The sequence below is a fragment of the Drosophila navojoa genome, chromosome 4, assembly GCF_054131105.1.
Source record: "Drosophila navojoa isolate 15081-1374.11 chromosome 4, UAZ_NAV_1.0, whole genome shotgun sequence".
Lineage (NCBI taxonomy): Eukaryota > Metazoa > Arthropoda > Insecta > Diptera > Drosophilidae > Drosophila > Drosophila navojoa.
The window spans coordinates 7,532,308-7,552,909 of NC_142892.1; the positions used below are offsets into that span (position 1 = coordinate 7,532,308).

Below are 20,602 nucleotides of genomic sequence, written 5' to 3' on the forward strand. Positions count from 1 at the left end.
GTTCTGAATATAAGCTTCAAGATTGTTGCTGCAGATAGCAGCTGAGTTGAATCTAATTAGCTCTGGTTGGTGCTTCATTAAGTAGATTAGTTTTCTTATAAGAAAGTTGTACGGGCTTCGAGTTTGATTTGATTTGATTGGTTTTAATGTTAAGCTGGAAAAGTTAAGTAAATACCATTTCACTTCTCCAAAAATATACCTTGTTTTATCAGAAATATTTACTAATTCCCCTTTTCACTATGTTTTATCCCCCTCTCTACAGATACTGCCACAATTCATATTCAACAGTCGCGATCCGATTGTCATGGGCGTTATGGTAGAGAATGGAATCGTTAAAGTCGGCACGCCGATCTGTGTGCCCAGCAAAGAGGTAAGTCCGAGACAGTAGGCGATGCAAATATTTAACTATTTTGCAAGACAGAAAGAGAGAGTGAATATGTATATATATGTGTGTGTGTGTATCACAAAAGGTTATTCAATGGAAAAGCATTGTAGATCCATCTATAGGGGGTCTATCGCATCGAACTATTTGCGACTTGCGACACAATGCAAGTCCTTGTTTTCAAAATCGTGTCAAGTATCCAGATACAAAAATTGTGCGTATCTGTTTGTGTGCCTTTGTATGTATGCATGCAGGGTAAGGGCCCATCTTTATAAACTGCGTCGCATTTGGTTTTGGTATCCAACTCAGACGCTTTTTTTCCATTGTTGACACAGGTGCGCGTTTCTCGAGTTTGCTACACTTGGTATTTATTGTTTATTTGCCAATGCTCTTGTGATGCAATTGCGTTTTAAGACACATACACATACACATATACATACGTATGCACAAAACATAATACAGTGAAAACTATGTGAGGTGGACAGCTGTGGGAGATAGTTCCTTGAATATGTTAAGGAAATTTGAAGTTTGTATTGAAGATGAAGAAAGACAGAGTATAAATATATATATGTAAGCGAACAACTTTTTTGATTTCTAAAGCGTTTCTTAAGCACATTTGAGATCCCTTCTTGAATATATAATCTAAATGTGACTCTTATAGAGAATAAAAGTTTTCATAAACATCTTGAAAGAGGTTTCCAGTTTACACACCTTCTTAATGCAAACTTAGAAACTTAGAACTGGAGCTCTCCTGTTAAGGTTTTTTTTTTCAGTAACTCCCTTCACACAATTTTTCCATTAAGCAAGCTCAGCTAACCTAATACTACTAGATTCTAAACGCTAGCACATTCTGTATTAATTTATGCTTATCTCATAAATCAAAACGTAGATTAGATTGAATTGTGAATGTGAATGCGAATGCGAATGAGTGCTTCAATTAATGTCCTTCCGCTGAGACTGGACTCGACGCGGCTGCGACTGGACAGGCGTTCAATTTATGCGAAGACATGTCCTGTTTCCCGTCATCGTCAGCCAGAGGAGACAACAATAACTGTTTCCTCTCTGCCACAATCACAAACAAAAACTAAAAACAACCAACGGCAACAGCAACAACGACGACAACTTGAATTGGCTACTGCGATCTTTTTTGTTTGTGTGTGTGTGTGTGTTTTTGTTTTTTTTTTTTTTTTGCAAAGGGTTCGAACACTCTGGCTGTTGCAGGCGGCATACGGCAGGCGGGAGGCGGGACGCAGAGCAGTTGGATGGATGGAACGCTTGGACAGCTGGTTCCCCCCGTTCTGGCGTGGCAATCTCTTAGTCTGGGCTGGTTGGCTTCATTGGCAATTATAACTTCCTCAATTATCCAACGGAGCGCAGCTAAGCTGTGCGCTTCCCGTCATTCATCGTCATTCTTTTTAACATTTTCCTCCTTTTTTTGTTCGGCTCTTCACTCTGCAGCCACAGCAGCAGCAGCTACAGCTCTTTCTAAAGTTAAATTCATACAGATTTTGTGTGCTCTTTTGTAGAGTATGCAATGCTCTACATGGGACCTGGTGTAGGTTTTGTAGAGTCAAAATTATCGATAAATGTTGATGGGTTCTGTAATATTCTATACAAGTCGTAAGCGATAGGATCTGCTATAAAGTTAATATCGTTTCATTAGCCTGATTTATCATATACCACAATATTGGCTTAAAATCAGTTTATAGCTATCGGCTATCGATTGTCGATTGTCAGACTCTACTTAAATGAAAAAGCTCGCCTCTTTGTAGCTCATCTGCTGAGTCTGTGTAGCCGCGGCAGACGCTGGCTTTGGGGACTACCAGAACATGTGAGTTCTCCCCATCCTCCCCAATCAACTCTACTTTAAATGTGCACGATTTTTTTTTCTGCTTTTGCTGCCAAAGAATGCGAACGAGTGTTGTTGCTGTCGTCAGTTTTGTTGTAGTTGTTGTTGTTGTTGTCGTTCCTTTGCCTCGCGATTTCCGTCAACTCGAACGAGGGGTCCCACTTCCTTTGGAGCGGCCTCAACTGGTGCGCGTGCGTGTCAGCCGTTCGATACGTTGCTTAACTGCTCGCCAGATGGTCGCTCGTCGCAGCAGCAGACCTTGGCCCTAACATTGATTGCCTTTATTAATTATCTAATTAAATCTGTAATGACAGTGGCTTAACCACTTGCACGCCAGCCCCAGTCCCGGCTCTACTCTGAGCCACATCACTTCGTTTATTTTTTGTTTTTTTTGTTTCAAGTTTTGCCTTTGTTTCGAGTGGCGCGTAATTGTTTGTTGCGCACCACCAAAAACTTCCGTTCCCAAGAAACATTTACAACGGCCAAGCAACTGATGAGCCACTTGACCATCCGTTGTGTCCATCCCGTAAAACCACTTCCACTTCCCGTACTTGTGGTGTCCGAGATCGATAGCTTCAACCCTTAACCCCAGTCCGATTGAGGTTCGCAAATTGCGGAGACGGACCAAAGTCAAAGTCAAAAGTAATTCGACCTGCATGAAAAGTTCTGCAAGGGTTAATTAGGGTAAATTTGGTGCATAATTTAAAGGTTCGAAGGGTTGAATTTTGTGGTCGAGCAGCGGCAAATGTTATCAATCTTTTGAATTACAAGGAGGGCGAATAAAAATCGTATAAATTTATCAGACTTTGGATAAAGCTTTGAACCTAAGGTTTTTATTTAACTGCAGCCTAAACTTAACTAAATCATATGCGTTCCACTTGCAGCATATCTGTTAGTCGCTCATAGCCTGCCTGCCCCGTCCGACTTGTTTTTCTCATTTTCTTTTCGACCGGCTTGTGAATAGCGAACGGAAGTTGGAGGCGTTACTCAGCGCCAAATCCGACAAACACTTCACATGTGGCCAATGTGTGTGAGTGTGCGTACCTGTGTGTGCGTGTGTGTATCTGCATATCTACTCACTATCTGCATGGCTAGCTCTCTGTTGTGGAAAAAAAAAGAGTTAAATAGTCTTGTTCGCTTCTTGGCCAAGTTGATTAAAGCGCAAGCGCCTCGAGAAAGCGAAATTTAGTTGTGTAAAGTTTATAAACTTGCTACACACACGATGAGATCTCCACATTTTTCTTATATATTAACATATTGTATATCCCTTGAATAATGTTGCTCAAAAGGGTATGATGTGTCTGAGCTGATGAGATGCAGCACTACTGAATAGTAATTCACTGAGGCAGCTTTGTTATTACCACTGCTACTAAGCATACTTCTACTACTTTTTCGTTGGTACATCTACTACTATTTTTACTTGAAGTACTACTACTACTACTTTTATATCGCCATTTCTATTCATATGAAAACTAATACTATATTATTATAATTATTATTAATATTTTTACATATTTAGTTTCTACTACTATTTCATTTTTACTACTATTGTATTGTTATCTACTACATTTATACTACTCTTTCGACATACATGCTACTACTACTACTACTATTCTACTATTCTATATTACTGGTGCAATAATACCTCTTTTGCTGCTTTTGAGTGCTTCTCCTACTTGTTTTATTACTGCTACTACTTTTACTACTAGTTGAACAATGTCTGCTGCAACTGCTTCTGCAACTTAGTTTTAACTTTACGAGTATTAATAAATAGGTTATCCTCTACCAAATACAGGGTAGCTACCGGCCAGACCTTCTATATGAATGGTTTTTAATTTGGAGCAACTCTTTGCTGCTGCTGCTGCTGCTGCTGCTGCTGCTGCTGCACTCATTTGTTACCCGTCGAGTGGGCTCCTGTTCGAGCTGCTGCCCTGGCTACTCAGCTACTCGTTTTCCAGTTGCTTTTTTTTTTTTTTTTGGTAAAAGATCGAAGAGTCGATCGATATCTTTAATAATTTCATTCATGCCTCGAGTTGGCGCTGAACAGCACTCAAGTGTTATTGCTCATGTTGTTGTTGCTGTTGTTGTTGTTGTTGTAGCGGAAATGAAAGCTTATTCATATGGTGCTGCTGCTGCTGCTGCTGTGTTTTTCATCTGTTAATTAAATGCCCCGGGTTGAATTGAATTTGTTTTTGTAGAGCCATAGTAGCCGTATCGTCAGCCGTAGTCGTTATCCCTTTTTGTTCGCGCCTCAACTCCTGTCCAGATCTTGTTTAATTCATGGACTCGAAAACGCAAAAAAAAAAAAGTGAAGGGAACGGGCGCCCCCTGCTGTAGCGGAAATCGTAGTGCTTAACGCATGTGCCGTCGCATTTCAAGTAAAGATTTTCAATTGTTAAGCCTAAATGGGCGTACGACTTCCGTTTGTCGCCCTCGGGCAAAAGTGTAGAGTGAACACGAAGTCGTTGTGATATATGAGACGATTTGTTGGCGGTTTTAATTGGGAGATAAATTATGGTGTATATATTTGTAAGGGAAGTTTTTAGATAGTGAAAGACATTTTATAAAAATTTAATTATTATATACTATGTAATCTAATATATTGATGTTCCATACTTCTTACATTTTTAAGTGAACTCAATACAATAAGAATCAGAATGCTTATCTCTAAAACCCCTAAGTTTTTCTATTTCAATGCAAATCCCTAGTCTTAGCTGCGCTCGTAAGGGTATCTGAGCTGTCGACTAACTGCCGACGGCTTGAGCAATGAGCAACTGCGTCACATTGGCTTTTTAAGGGTAATGTGAAGTATTATATGCGATACGGCTGCAGTACGTGTGCGACAAAGAAGTACTTTGAGCATTACGACAACAATGCCAAAGACAACAACAACAACAACAACAACAGCAACAACAATGCTGCTTAACCATAAAGCAATAGAAACAGCGTTAAGAGTCGGAACAAGTAATTAAATGGAAAATAAGTAGCAGCTGAGGCGGTGCGGAAGCAGATTGCAGCAGCAGCAGTCGCAGCAGCAGCAGCAGATGCGGGTTGCAATTTGAGGCAATGGCAGTGGCAGTCGCAGCAGAACGGAAGCAGAAGAACGGATATGAATGCTTCCGCACGTAGGAAAACACAAATGAATGAGAACGAATGAGCGAAAGAAGATAGAAAACTGAGCTACAGCTCGACTCAAATTCTAAGTGTGCACACTTCAGTGTATGTGTGTGTGTGTGTGTGTGTTGCAAGTCGGAAGTGGCAGCGGAAGTAGCTCAAACCCTTAAGCAATGCAGGTGTGCGCTGACTCTCTCTCTCTCTCTCTCTCTCTCTCTCTCTGCCCGCCTGCCTCGCTTTCGGCTCGCCCGCTTGCTTAGCCGGAAGTAAAAGTAAAAAAATGTTTTTATGAATGAGAAAAAGATCTGTGACTAAAAGCAGCAGTAAATTATGCTAGATACACACACATACATATATCTAGTAAAATATTGTGTGGGCAGCGCGAACCATAAAAATATATCTCTATATATATCAAGTGATTTAGTTATGTATCTAAAATGGAACAAGCAGAGCATAAAAGCTGAAAATGCAATCGCAGCCAAAGCACAAAGCATGAATGAAAAACTACGCTGATAGAAACTATATATATGTATGTATATATAAACGAGTTTGCAAACGCACGGTTTATACATATGTGTATATACATATGTATCTGTATCTGCACATTTGTATCTGTATCTATCTGTATAGCAATGGGTTTGTTGTTTTTTCGGCATTTTTCACTTAAGCTAAACATTTTGCACGTAACTGTAAGTGGAGCTGTGTGTATTTGTATCTATCGCTCATGTGTATTTGTATCTGTATCTGTATCTGTATCTATTGCCCGCTATTGCTAGCTGGCCGACGTTTCATTCATAAAAATGCTTATTTCCTGTTGTTTGGCTAGGCGACCGCCTAGAGCGCTTCATGTTTCGAGTGTAGTTTGCACAGTCATAAAAAAACACAAACACACACACACACACCAAACACACACACACTTATACAGACACGGAAAGTCATTCAGGCTGGCGATAAGATAATAAAATCCGCTTAGATACGCGCTTTTTTTATATTTTTTGCGTTTCGTCTTCCTTTCAGTTGTGTCTCTTTCTCTCTCTCTCTCACTCTCTCTCTCTCACACACTCTCTCTCTCTCTCTCTCTCTCTCTCTCTCTCTCTCTCTGTTATATATATAGCTTTTACTATAAAACTGTACAGCAACAACAAAAGAAATTAGCGTAATTAGCAAATTACTCGACAGAGTATACATATATATATATATTTATATATGTATCTACTTCACTTTTGTTTCATTTTGTGGCTTGGAATTGACGTCGACGTCGTCGCCTCGTCCACTCGCTCGGTCGGTCGGTCAGTCGGTCGCCTTCTACTTCGGCGCATTTCAGTTTCTTTTTTGGCCGGATATGCTGAATTTGCACAAAAGTCGGAAAATCGCATAAATACCCACAGACAGCTACTTTATATATATATGTGTGTGTGTGTGTGCTGATGCTCGCTCTTCAAATGAGAAGAGTATATTGGCTCTCTTCATCTACTTGTTGTGTATTCTTCTGCATACTTTAACGCTAGAGATCTGATCTATGTTTACTGTTAAGATATGCTGTATATTAAGGGAGTGGAGTATCGTAATAATGCTCCATTCCTAGATATATAAATACCTTCATCTTCCCTTAATTCAACTTCAATTTTACCTTAGGCAAGCATTATGCAGTTGCATACACCCGTCTGCCGCACTCTTACGTATTTCATTTTTTTGGTTACACGCGCTCCCAAAATAAATATACTTAATTGACGTTTGTTAATCGCAACGAAAGATGATGTGGGGCACGGATTGCTTGGACTGTTTTGGACTGTTTGCTGTGGTCTGGTCTGGTCTGGCCTGGCCTGGTCTGGCATTCTGCATACTTTTGCTTTTGGCCAGAACGAAATGTCGCATTCGCCCACGAGCATGACTGAAATTGGAACAATAAAACGGCAGAGGCCACAAATAAACGAAAAAGGGCTGACAGATTGTCTGGCGAGGCAAGTTGGCTGAATCGCTTGCCGTTTGTCACTCGGCCAATTAGTCAACAGCCTGAGAGTCATACGCACATAGAGGAAACACGTGTTCTCAGGTATCTCTGGGAGTTGCCAGTCTACAACGGGCTGGCATTGATAAGGCTGGGCACAATAATTGTCTGAATAGTGTTTCAAATTAAAGCGAAATATTTATAGCTTTTACTCATATAGTTTGAATGGGGGGTTTTTTTGTGACAATTCGCTTGAATGGTAGCATATTCATATATGACAGTTATATGATTTAATAAACTCATCGAGCTGTCAAAAAGATGAATGTTTTTGGTGTTTCATTCATTTCGTCAGAACTTTGATTAGTCTAGTAGATGTCATGTAGAACGTTGCTTATCATAGAATGTGATTAGAAGGTATACCTAGCCTAAAGTGAAAGCTTCATCTATGATATATAATCTATATTGGAGACCTACTTATGCTTTTAAGTAAAGATGTTGGCATTATAGTATTGGACTCTTGAGATAAAAAACTAAGTCTTAGATGTAGTGTTACTAGATACTAATTTTATTTACATATAATGTAATGTAATTACAGATCATACATTAGATTACTCATAACATAAAGTCTATAAAAATTGATAAGCAATTATATCTGATTACTAAAACAAAAGATATAGAGAGAATCATATATAAATATTTCATAAAAGGAAATCAACATCCATATAAAAACCTCTACAACTTCATATAAACGCCAGTTTAGACTATTCAAGCATATACTCTGCACCTTTAAAGGTCTCATTAAAGTTGCAAAATATTCTAAATTTCAAATTGAAGCACTTGCTCCATATAGCGACACATAAGAAAGGTTAGCTAAACTGGGTCTCTGTGCCGAGCTCGCGTTCGGTGTTTACCTTGGTCTACTGAGCAGCGCTATCATTGTCAGTGTTTCAGTTAGTGAAACCTTGAAAGATTTATTGGCATTCTTTTTAATTTTTGCTTATTCACTTCCGTTCCCCCTTGTTCACATCCGGCGATTGCAAGTGCGCCTTGGCGCCTTGTTATCAGCCAGTAAATGCAGCTGTTGAATGGAGAAAGAATCGTGGCTCTAATTATTTTATGGTCTTTAATTTATAATTGTTTTGCACTTGGCCACAGATCGTTCCACTGATAAATTTATCTCTAAGTGTTTCCGATTTGATAGGCAGACCTCAATGGCTGCTTATCAATAATAACAATCGCTGCAATCATGAATTGTCGCCCGTCGGTTGAGCCTTTGTTGATCTTGGCCACCGGCTGACACTGTTTGCACTTTGCAGCACCCACCTGAGCTGCATACTTGAGAGAGCTGAAGCCCACAGACTTCCTGTGAGTGGAGTGGAGTGGAGTGGTGTGGAGTGGAGTGCATTGGTATTGGTGTGCTGCACCACAGTGAAGTGAAAGACTTTTGTGCTGGCCCTCCTACGTGCTTCTCATTGTTGTTGCTGTTACAGTCAATATGTGGGCGTTAGCTGCATTCACAGCGGATGCTAATGAGCATGACTAGACTTATGCCAGCCGGCTGATTGCTATTTGTCGTTGTTGTTGCTGTTGCAGTTGTGGTTGCTGCTGCTGCTGCTGCTGCTGCTGCTGTTGACAGGCCCTCAGGGGCGTTATGCCGAGGCGTTGCAGATGCGCTGCAGCACAGCAGCTGCTCTTGGCCAACTGGCGACAATGCAGCGTGCTTCAACAGTTGCATTATAGTGCCTCATCGACTTTTTTCTGTCCACAACTAGAAATGTGGGCATCTGCCTTTATCAGTTGGCAGCAGACGAAATGACAAACATCCATTGAAATATTCTAATCTCAGAATGTCAGTTAGAACTTAAAGTCAAGCTGAGCTGAACTACAAAGTCGGGTAATATTGGTTGATGGCAGTTCGATTGGTTCTATAGTTATATATTGTATAGAAAAAGAAGGTTTATATAAAAGAAGGTTTTCTATTAAAGTTCTCTATTTAACTAGCTTAAAATAACTTGTGTTGTATTTATCGTCTATCGAAGTTGCTTGTTTATCGATTATGAAAACTAACAATATATTTGAATTCTATATGCCGCATTAATATTATATCATAGCTTCTATCGATTATTATTAAATATCGTTGAGCGTGTCCTATTAATAATCCTTTATCGAAGTGCACTATCAATATTTCTTGAATAATTTATCGTTTATTTACCTACTGGACTCTGTCCTTTATAGCCGCTTGTATAATTCATTAAAGCTATTTGTCTATATTTTTAGGGGGTATTCCTTATCATTTATTAAAGCTATATATCGATATCAAATATCAGCTACCGCAGTTATTAAGATAATCTATCGATATTCATTTCTTATAGATTTTTTTATTGACATGCACTCAAACACTTGAATTCGCAGTCAAATGCAATCAGCAGATGACGCCGACAGCTTTTGCTTGTGGTTTGAGTCGCATATAGAAATTGTATACCGTTAAAGTACAAAGACCGACAACCCTCAACGAAGAAGAGGAAGAACACTGAACCGTTTGCAGCTGCGCAGCGTAAGGGAAAAGCTTTTGAGCCATTTGTGTTGACGTTGCCAAAGTTGTCAATGGCTGTGATTAAAGCTGAAATCACAGATGTTCATCTGCCCCTCTCCCTCTCCCTCTCTCTCTCTATCTTTCTCTCTCGCTCTGCCCCCTCTGTTTCTATGTGCAGCTGTCTCGCTCGTTCACAGGTTTCGTTGTGACGGATGTCGCAAATTTTTGGCACTCTGATTTGTCTGTGCATGACAAGCACACACACACACACTTGTCTCTTTTTTTTCTGTTGTTGTGTGTGTCGAAATGCCGTAATTCTCTCAGCCGGCAGCTAATTTAGTGTTTCCTGCTGACAACTGCAGTTTAAGCTTCAAAGACAAAAGCAAACCATGACATGATAAAGAAAGCACAGAAAAACAAAACCACAGAGAAAGACAAAGAGAGAGAGAGAGAGAGAGAGTGAATGTGAGAGAGAGAGAGAGAAATAGAGTGAAATTAATTGCGAGAGTTAAGTTAATTACAACAACAATAACAACAGCAACGAGTACGCACAATTTGTGTGTGGTGTTCCATTGGGCTGTATCAAAACTGTTCTATGCAGTATCTCTCATAAATTGTACAATAAATGTTGTTGATTTCTGTACAAAAACAAAACAGGAACATGCATGGGCAGGGGCAGGGGCAGGGGCAGAGGCAGAGGCAGTGACTCGTGTTTGATGTTGTTGTTCTTGTTTGAAAATAGACGACATCCGGTCTGTACAAAAAAAAAAAACACTATATATATATATATATAAATATATAAATCATATTTTTAGATAAACGTTGATACACACACACACACACATACACGAACATCGAAACGCACACAGCGAGTCGATGGATTGCATGATTGAGTTGCTCTTTTGTCATTACCAATCATATTTTTATATTTGAAATGCATTTCGTTAGTGGACTTAGTGTATCAAATGTGTTATAAATATGTGTGTATTTATAGAGCGTAAATATTGAAGTTTTAGCACAGTTTCATAGAATGGAATTATAAAGCTGGAGACTTAATTTAGATGCATGAAAATATGATTAAAAATTACTGAAAAAAATCAAATAAAATTATCGATAACTATTTTTTATTTCTCGCTGTGGCAACGCTGTCTAAAAAATGCCATTAAAATGCCATAAATTAGAGTAAAATTCTATACATCAACAGCATGTCAATGCTTGGCCAATCGATCATTAGAAACCAATTAGATGTGTTATCGATAACTCATCAATGGCTCAATCGGGCCGCGCTGCCTACACAAATGGTGTGGAAATGAAAATAAATTAACACATTTAATGAAAATTCGACAAGCGGACTAGAACTGAAAACGGAGCGTATGAGTAATCAACGGCAGGAAATGGTGACAAATGCGACCCCTCTCTCACTCTCTCTCTCTCTCTCTCGTTCTCTCTGTCTATCTTTCTGACTCTCCCTCTCTCTCTTTCTCACTATGTATGTAAATGTGTTGTAGCTATTTGCACCGATAGCAACAAGCCAAAAACGACGAAAAAAAAAACGAGAGAAAAAAATTTCAATAATTTATTTGGTTTGAATGAAATACGAACGAAGCAAACGGGCGACGTGGCCGCCATTGGGGCGCCCACAGGAAACGTTGACGCCGACGCTGGCGGCGCAGTCGATGTCAGCGTTGGCTTGGCAACAGTTTCCTGTGTTTAATTTGCTGTTGTTGTTGCTGTTGCTGTTGTTGTCGCTGAGTGCAAACGAGTTACGACAACAAACATATTACAATTTGGTTCAATGACTTTGCCCAGCGATAGAGAGTGGCGACGCTGCCCGCTGCCCGCTGCCCGCTGCTCGCTGCTGCTTGGGGGCGTTATCTAACCCACTGTAAACACCCATTTAGCCAAAACACCCACAAGCTCGCGTTTTTTATCAGTCGAGCTGGCAGTGGCGATATTAAGGAAATGGCCGGACGCCAGATGTGTGTCGATAGCACTTAAGACTCCAGTTTTCATTTCGTTACCGAATGCCCGCTCATCCAGTGATGCTAATGGGTCTATTGGTCTATAACTAGACTGGCGGCGTATCAAGTATTGACAATGCGGTGCTGCCCGATAGCCATATTCTCAATTGTTTTTATTATTATTTGAATTCTTTTAATGCCCTGAACCAATTAAAGCCCTATAAGCAGCCTATATTGATCTTTGCGTGACTAAAGCTCGTTTAAATGCAGTTAGATCATTGGAAGAGTCACCATTTCTAGCATATATAGATCTTATTTTATTGTGTGTATGATAGTGTGTAGGGAGTATAGATATATTACGAAATCGATTAATTTATATCTGTATAACTCTTGTAACTCTCAGACGACAGAGTATCTGCTTATCGTAACCCCTCTCTAAAGTTCTTTTACTCATTACTGATTCGTAGTACCATTATCTATTGTGCTGAGTTGATCTTTCTATTAATCGTAAGCTCAACTAGGCTCTCTAATTGAATCTCACTAATACACATCTTCTTTCTTTTTCTTCTGTCATTTCCAGTTTGTGGACATTGGTATTGTCACCTCAATCGAATCGAATCACAAGCAAATCGAATTTGCACGCAAAGGTCAGGAGATTTGCATCAAAATCGAACCGATTCCCGGCGAATCACCCAAAATGTATGGTCGACACTTCGAGGCGGACGATATGCTCGTGAGCAAGGTAAGAACTGAATACAATATAGGTAGAGCTATAAGGTAAATTAGTGCATAATGTAGATCTAGATGTTTACTGTTGGCACAAGTAAAAGTCCAAAGTTCATCAGATAATAACTTAGCCTTGGCTAAACGTCATTAAATTCTTCATTGGTATCTATTTAATGATTAGTTAATATATTCCTTAGACATCTGCTATATGTTCTATATATCTTCTGTCCAACTTACAACTTCGCCAATTCCCCCCGTAGCTCCCCCTTTATATTTCCATTCCCTTAATTGCAACATTTGATTTCTTGCTATGAAACCTAACTCTTTGGCCAAGTTGGGCAATCAGAAGGTGTTAGCTGCAATGGCCATTCGCTGAGTGACACCTGCACCGGTTGGGCGCTCGAGCACCAGGTACCTTTAGCACCTCCCACTCCCGCTCCCGTTCCCGTTCCCGTTCTATGCGCTATCAGCTCAATCGGCACTTAAACTTTGGCAGTGCGCCATTCGCGTTTCCATTGCCAACTTGGCTTATCAAATTACATGGCCAAGTTGTGTAAACTTCGCGGGCAGGTGAAAACAAAGGTGTGCACCTGATTGCGTCGGTGGAACGGGGGAAGCGGGGGAGGCCACGGCGGCGGGGTAGCCATATAAACGGCATTAAAAGGTCTTTGCAACTTCCGCTAAAGCAAATGGCCAGCAACATTATTTGATTAATTACTTGAAAAAACAAGATTGTTGTAGGTGTGGGACAGTGCTCGACGGGCGAATGCCCTGTAATTAGCTGCAAGATGGATATCTGTATCTGTATCTGTATCTGTATCTGTATCTGTATCTGTATCTGTATCTGTATCTGTATCTGTATCTGTATCTGTATCTGTATCTGTATATGTATCTGTATCTGTATCTGTATCTATATCTGTATCTGTATCTATATCTGTATCTGTATCTGTATCTTTGTATGTATCTTAAAGGTTTTGCTGATGCCTGTTACCATCTGTTGCATACTTCAGCTTAATCTCTACTCCCCTCTATTGACATGCATCAACTGCAGGGTATTCAATAACAATAACATTGCTGACGTCAAGTAGAAGGACACTGTACGTACAAGTCTGGGTGTGTACGTGTGCATACATATATATATGAGTGCTGTATGTGTGTGTGTGTTAACTTTTGAAATCGATAATGAACTTAATTTTCGCGCTATTTTAGTGCCACTTATCAATGAGGCGGCATCAATGACGTCAGCAGCATTGACTGCCAGCTAGGGCTGGCGCTGGCTGGGATCGGGGCCCTAAGAATGGTTGGGTAATTGCTCATTGAGCTCCACTTTGCAGCGAGTTTGATTCAATTAATTTGTCGTAAAAATTGCTTGCCTGTCGAGTTGGGTAATCAAATTTAGTCCGCATCATGTAAAGACAAAGATGAAAAGAGAAAAACACATCAAGGACGAGGCGAACAGAGAGCGAATGTGTGTCTGAATGTAGTTGCTGTGTATGTGTGTGTGTGTGTGCTTTGTGTGTGTGTGTGTGTACGCGCTCATTCCATTCAGTTATATCTATTTACAGCCGCTTGGCTATTTTTAGAACTCAATGCCTTCTCATGCTATCAAAGGGTATTATGTCATGGCTGACCTGATCAAGGCGCGCCCCAAAACCCAACCCCAACGCCAGCCCCGCCCACTGCGGCTGGGGCCATGCCTGACGTCACGTTTCACCTTCCACGGCAATGCACTTGCTGCCGCATCGTTCATTGACTTCTGGCGTTCTCTCAGCGGAATAACCCAGTTTTTGTTCGTCGGTTTGTTTTGGCTACTCACTTGACCCAGTTGCCGTGCAGCCGGGTTCAAGCTTTTGCATTGTGCCACAGCGGCAACGGCTTTGACTCTTTCGTATTTTTTTTTGTTCTTCTTTTTTATCAGAGATTCTGACGCATTTGGCGACCCGGTTCAAGCGACAGCAACCCAAATACCCAAATAACCCCCCTGGCTTTAAAGCGTAGATAAGGTTCTTGTGGCGCAAGCTATAAATAGCCCAAAGTATGGGGTCAAATGTGAGACTAAAAACTAAGTTGAGAGTTACTTTTATCTGTTTTCTTGAAGTTGCACGATAAAACTTTCATATGACCATAATTATGATATACTTAGCAAGCATTCTCTTTTAGATATCTATATCGAGCTTACTTCCTATAATACCTTAAATAAGTTTATAAGTTATCGATAACACTTCGATAGCATAGGCTTAAAAACTGCAGTAAATCTTATACTCAATTTCTTATCCGATTATATACGTATTTGCTATGCTCGTTGAAGAAACTAAAATAGAAGAAGCCTAGCTTTATGTTGAGCTCATTGATATGCATGGCCCATTGCCACTATTGTGCGATACGTCTATAGTTATATATCTTTTTATCGGGACATTATGTATGCAGCTCTCCATATTGAAAGTATTGTTCAGGCTAATTAATATGCAACTGGCAAAAAAATATAATTAAATGGAAATGCTAATGGAAATGGAAATGGAGACTAAGAAATGTATACAATCAATCGAGCTGCCTTGGCGTATCGACCGGATGTTAAGAATAATATTTATTGTGTATTTACAAAAAAATAAAAGAATTATATATATATTAAATATATATGTATATACTCAGTATCTGTATACAATATACATATATCAAGCAATATCAAATTGAAATGATTTTTTCTGTAGTATATTTATACAATAAATAGCTTAGACTTAAGAGAGTCATCTATGTAGATTTATTTACAAGTAAATATATATAAATATAATATTCAATATCTCTAATATGTTTATCTCTATCTTTGCAGATCTCACGCCAGAGCATCGATGCCTGCAAGGACTATTTCCGTGATGATTTGATCAAAACCGACTGGGCGCTCATGGTGGAGCTTAAGAAGTTATTCGAAATACTTTAAGAGACCATTTTTGCCAAAAAAATGATGATGATGATGATGAAGAAGAAGAGCAACTACAAATGCAACTGCAACTGCAACTGCTGCTGCATTTGCCATAACAATTGTGTACGTTTAACGGAGAACTCTTTAACTACAGACTGCTTGAGCTTGAGGCGCTGCTGACTTGGCCAGATGAAGAAGATCTAATGAAAATTCTTTAGTTTTTATTGTACACATATATATATGTATGTATAAATATATATATGTATATTGTGTGTATTCGGTTTGGAAAAAAGTTTTTAAATCAAATTTGTAAACGCTTTTTGCACAACAACAACACGAACATAAACAAAATTTTTTGCGCCTATTTTTGTTACGCCTCAAAATAAAATGAAATTTAAAGTTATAAATTAATAATGAAGAAGTAGAAGATGAAACGTTTCTCATTTGCAAATTGGAAAAACTGTGTCAGCAATGACGTCACAGCAGCTCTGAGCTCTGCTCGCGTAACCTTCATCGAGTGCATTGAACCAGGTGGCATGCGCAGTGCAGCAGCTCCTTTTTCATTCATAGCTGTCATTGAATGCGCCAAGGATGTGAATGTGGATGCTGCGGCGGCTGCTGCTGCTGCTGTTGCTGCCGTAGCTGCTTGTGAATGGATTTTTGCTGGCTCGCCAGGCGCTGCATCAGAAACTGGGTCAGCCAGCCGCCATGGGTTCATTCAACCTTTTGCTGGAAGGACAATTCTGTCGCACACACAGCACGGCACAGTTCTCGAGTGTGCCATACACACACACACACACACACACACACACACACACACACACACACACACACTAGTTCTGCAAGTGCGTCACTCAAAATCTGCTTTATGCTCCACTTCAAACACATTACAGCAAACTCCTTGTGCCATTGAGGCTTTGGCATAGCTCATGGCATATCCTTGAATCAGCATTTAATGTGCATTTATATATTCGCCTTCCCCCAACCCATTCCAATATCAAGCTGGCCATAAGGCCATTAGCTCTGTGGAGGCTATCAGTTGAGTCACTGCAAGTATTTGCTGGGCTAAGTGGCTTATTGTGATGGAGATGACATTTATATGACTTCAGCAAAGTATTAATCAGCTCAAGCAGCAGGCTTAGTAGCTGATTTTATGCATGTACATATATAATATATATGCGGCTGGATATAATTGATGTCTTTATTCTGCCAGTAGATCAAATCCTCGAAAGGAATTCAACTATGAGCAGCTTTCTATTCTAAATATCTCTTATTCGACAAGGGAGAGTTTTGTTTTAAGTGCAGCAGTACTATATTTATGAGCAGTACGATCTATATACATACATAGTGGTTAGAAGTACAAGATCCTTGGATTCAAAATCTACAAATTGCTTATAAGCAAGAGAGACCAACGAGCTGAGTAGCTGAAGCAATGTCTGAAAAGTTTTCTTATATTTATATTATATTTATGGTTCATGTTATATAAAAAGATAAATATTATTATTGATTAACTATATATACATACATACATAGTAATATATATTCAAAACAATATAATAAAAGGCTTAAATAAATGTACTTCTAGAATACACGTATATAGAGTAGAATGTATATACATCAAGTTACATATATACACACACACGCACATATAAAAGCAGACAGCCGCAGCAGGAATGCCATTAGGACGCCTCCCTGAGCAAGAGGGAGAGGAGCAGGAGGCGCTGATGAGATTTTAGCTGGCTGCCAGACAGGATAAACGCTAGATATAATCCTCAATGACGCCACAGCGCGCAGGCTGTGGCCATTGAAAAACTCAGCCAGCTGGAAATTGAGAGCCGCAGAGACAGAGGGAGAGAGAGAGAAAGAAAGAGAGAGAATGCGAAATTCATTCACAAGGCGCAGCGAATGGCGTCCACAAAGCAGAAGGCAGCCCCTACTGTTGTTGTTGGTGACTGCGTCATGTGGATGGTGGAACTAGGACAGCAGCAGCAGCAGCAGGGAAGCCGAGCCAAGCCAGGGCAGACAACGGGCTTTGGCTGGGGGGGGGTTTGAAAATTTCATTGAGAAAAACGAGTGCTGGCTGCAGAAGCAGCTTAAGCGCTTAGCAAGCGCCTCTCTCTCAATGTGTGAGTGGGGATATCTAATGAATGAAAGGAGAAATAAAAGTCAAATGGAAAAGCGCAAAGAAAACCGAAAAAAAAAAAAATGTAATGAAAATCAAATCAACGTCAATCGCAGTTGAGAGCAGCGGAAGTTTCCAAAAATGAAATTCGTGAAATGCACGTGCTTTTGGCCTGGCTGCTTGTAAATGTTGCCAGTTTGTTTGTTTCTGTTGCTGCTGCTGCTGCTGTTTGCCATGATTACATGTTTATAGATTTCACCTCGCCGTTAGCTGTTGCCGTTGATTATCTAGGACACTTGTGACGTCAGGCGGCGCACAAATTTATTGTGCGATTTGTTTGCCACAGGCACATGAAAAACCAAAACCAAAACCAAAAACTAAAAAGCCAAAAGCAAAGTCAAAGCCACTCAGCCACAGAAAATTGGATGGCCAATTTTCATTTACATACGTATGTACTTACACAGATCTATGCATACATGCATATATACTATACATATAAATATATACATCTTTATATATCGCTCGTCAGCAAGTGAAAATTTGCTGTCTAATGAATTTGAAAATGTATTTCGAACGCGTCGCAATGAATTGTCATTTATTTTTGTATTTCTTACATTTATTTATATACGAGCATATATGTATGTATGTGTATGAATGAATCGATTTGCTCGATTTACTTGTGCGCCTAAATTGAATGCCAAAACAGTTTGACCTTTTCAAATTGCTTTACCTTGATTACCCTTTCAATTTGGTTGGCGACCCAGGCAAAGGCGAAAGCCTTTGATTTGCCCAAAATTCAGTTTATTTTGGCTTGAAGGGAAACGGCTCTTGCCCATATGCGGAAAGGGAAATGCTTTGCCTCAAGTCCAGTGCAAAGCAAAGCTCTGGCTGCATAAATATGAATAATGCGTATACTTAATGTGACCATGGCGTATACTTAACGTGTACTGGACTTAACGTATACCTGATGCTGCATTTAAAAATAGAGCAAATGTTGGCAGCTTGTATTTATGGAGGATTTCCTTAAGGTTTGAGATGGGTGAGCTTGAGTTTGACTGACATTTGTAGATTTTTAAAGAGACAGGATAAGGAATTGAGTTGTTTAAGGGTTTCTTTTATCGTTATCAATATATATAGTATAGTGACGATGGCCAGTACTGTGCATTACTATATTAATTACTAGCTATAATATATCGTTTAAGGATATCTAGCTATAGGATATCCTTTAAGACTTATTAACTTAAGGCTTCTGTGCATTGTTTAAGGCCATTTGTTAAATATTACCTTTACAGAAATTTTCTCAAACTCACAATTTACATATAAAGCCCATAGTTATCTATAGTCTGTCTAAAATTAGTTCTTAAAACGTTCAACTTGAAGTTAGGCGCCTTTATTTGTAAATCGATTCGATATAACTTCAAGTTCTGTGGCAACTCTGACAATCAGCTGGCTTGCAACGGCACACACACACACACACACAAGCACGCACATATACATATGTATGTGAACAGCTTCATTTGATTTGATGATGGCGTCTGACCTTGAATGCACTGCAGCTGCTGCTGCTCCTGCGGCTCCTGCTGCAGCGGAAGCAACCCCCAATTTCAGAGCCAATGTCGAGGTTACGCCTATCTAAGGACGTTGCCAAGGCAACGACGCCAACGCGGCGGGCTGGGCTCGGACTCAGGGCCGAGCTGATTGGGCACGGAAGTGCAGCGTGCAGCCAACGCGTTTGGGCGGCCATTGAACGGCAAAGCAATTTCAAAATGGCCGTCAAAACGTGTTGACCTTGAATGCAGCTCGCTCATTGGCCATGGGTGGGGAAGAGGCCATCACCGGTGGCCGAGAGTTGAGTTCGGTTGTTTTAGTGATGAGCCATGCTCTGAGCACGGCCAGCACACTCTATATGGATTCGATTAGCCTTAGATTGAAGTCGAGTTGAGTTGAGTTGAGTTAAGTGTGAAGTGGAGCTGCAGTTGCCACATATCAACAACAGGCCTCAAACGCGATGCCCACGCAACGAGCTGCATTCGGCTCGCTCGCTCGCTCGTTGCGCTTCGCTTCGCATCGCGTTGCGTTCGTCTGGCTCGTCGTGCCGTGTCCAGCATCCTGTCGTTTCAGCCGAACCGCGAGCCGAGCTGCCGATGACAACTGCAGCTGGCGACGTTTGGGGCCAGTTGGCGCACCGTTGGCCGCGTTGCAAATGGCGTGCAACATCGTTTCAGTCACTGGACGAGCGTCAGGCTGCATTCAACACTCAAGTCTCTGCGTGTGCATCCCCTGCAGGCCACTCTCCACTCACCCAGCTTGGGATTGTGCAGTTCAAAGAGAAAAGGCAACTTGGCCAGCACGCAATTAACAACGGCAGAGCCAAGACATTCAGTTGTATCCGAAAAAAAATAAAAACAAACAACAACAAAAAACGTTTTCCTCTTGCCTAAAACAAAACAAATTCAAAGTGTGCAAAAAAAAAAAAGAAAAACTATTCAAATAAAATAATTAAGCAGTTATAATAAACAATTAACCAAAGTTAATCATATCTAAGTACATTAATTAGGCGATTTGTGTATGTGTGTGTGTGTGTAAATAATAGGTACTTAACTAGCTGTTGGCTCAAAATACAGTCGCTGCAAAACATTACACAAACTGTGCAATTTGTTTAATTGACAACAAAAACAAGCAAATGTTATAAACTATAAACTTTTCGCTCATCTACAATAAAGTTTTTTGTCTAACTGGTAAGTTACTTTTTATTATTTAGTTACAGTAGCTAAGTTATTAACAATACCTTGGCTTAGTGAAAAAATCTTATGATGCTTTTCTTAATTCTTCTTATAGTTGTTTACTCTTAGCTTCAGTGTAATATTAACTATTAATTGTTAATCAATTTTAGTTAGAGCAAACTTAGTTGACTCTACTCTATATACAGACTTTTAGTTAGTTAAGTTATGCATTGGTTTCCAGCGAATTTGAAATTTACTGAAAACACTCTCAGCTAAGATGATGCTGCAGCCCTTTATTCATTTTCATTCTGGATTCAAACTAATTCA

At 40.0% G+C, this 20,602-nt stretch overlaps 1 protein-coding gene across 1 annotated transcript in view; it reads left to right on the forward strand.

The window, feature by feature from the left end:
* Positions 1-15,851, forward strand: part of eIF5B (eukaryotic translation initiation factor 5B) — a 31,146-nt gene extending 15,295 nt beyond the window's left edge. Inside the window, exons 7-9 of the mRNA XM_018099513.3 lie at positions 263-370; positions 12,368-12,529; positions 15,341-15,851. Of these exons, the coding sequence (XP_017955002.1) occupies positions 263-370; positions 12,368-12,529; positions 15,341-15,448 (378 nt within the window). The 3' untranslated portion in view covers positions 15,449-15,851. The remainder of the gene's footprint in view (positions 1-262; positions 371-12,367; positions 12,530-15,340) is intronic.
* The last annotated feature ends 4,751 nt before the right edge of the window (positions 15,852-20,602 follow it).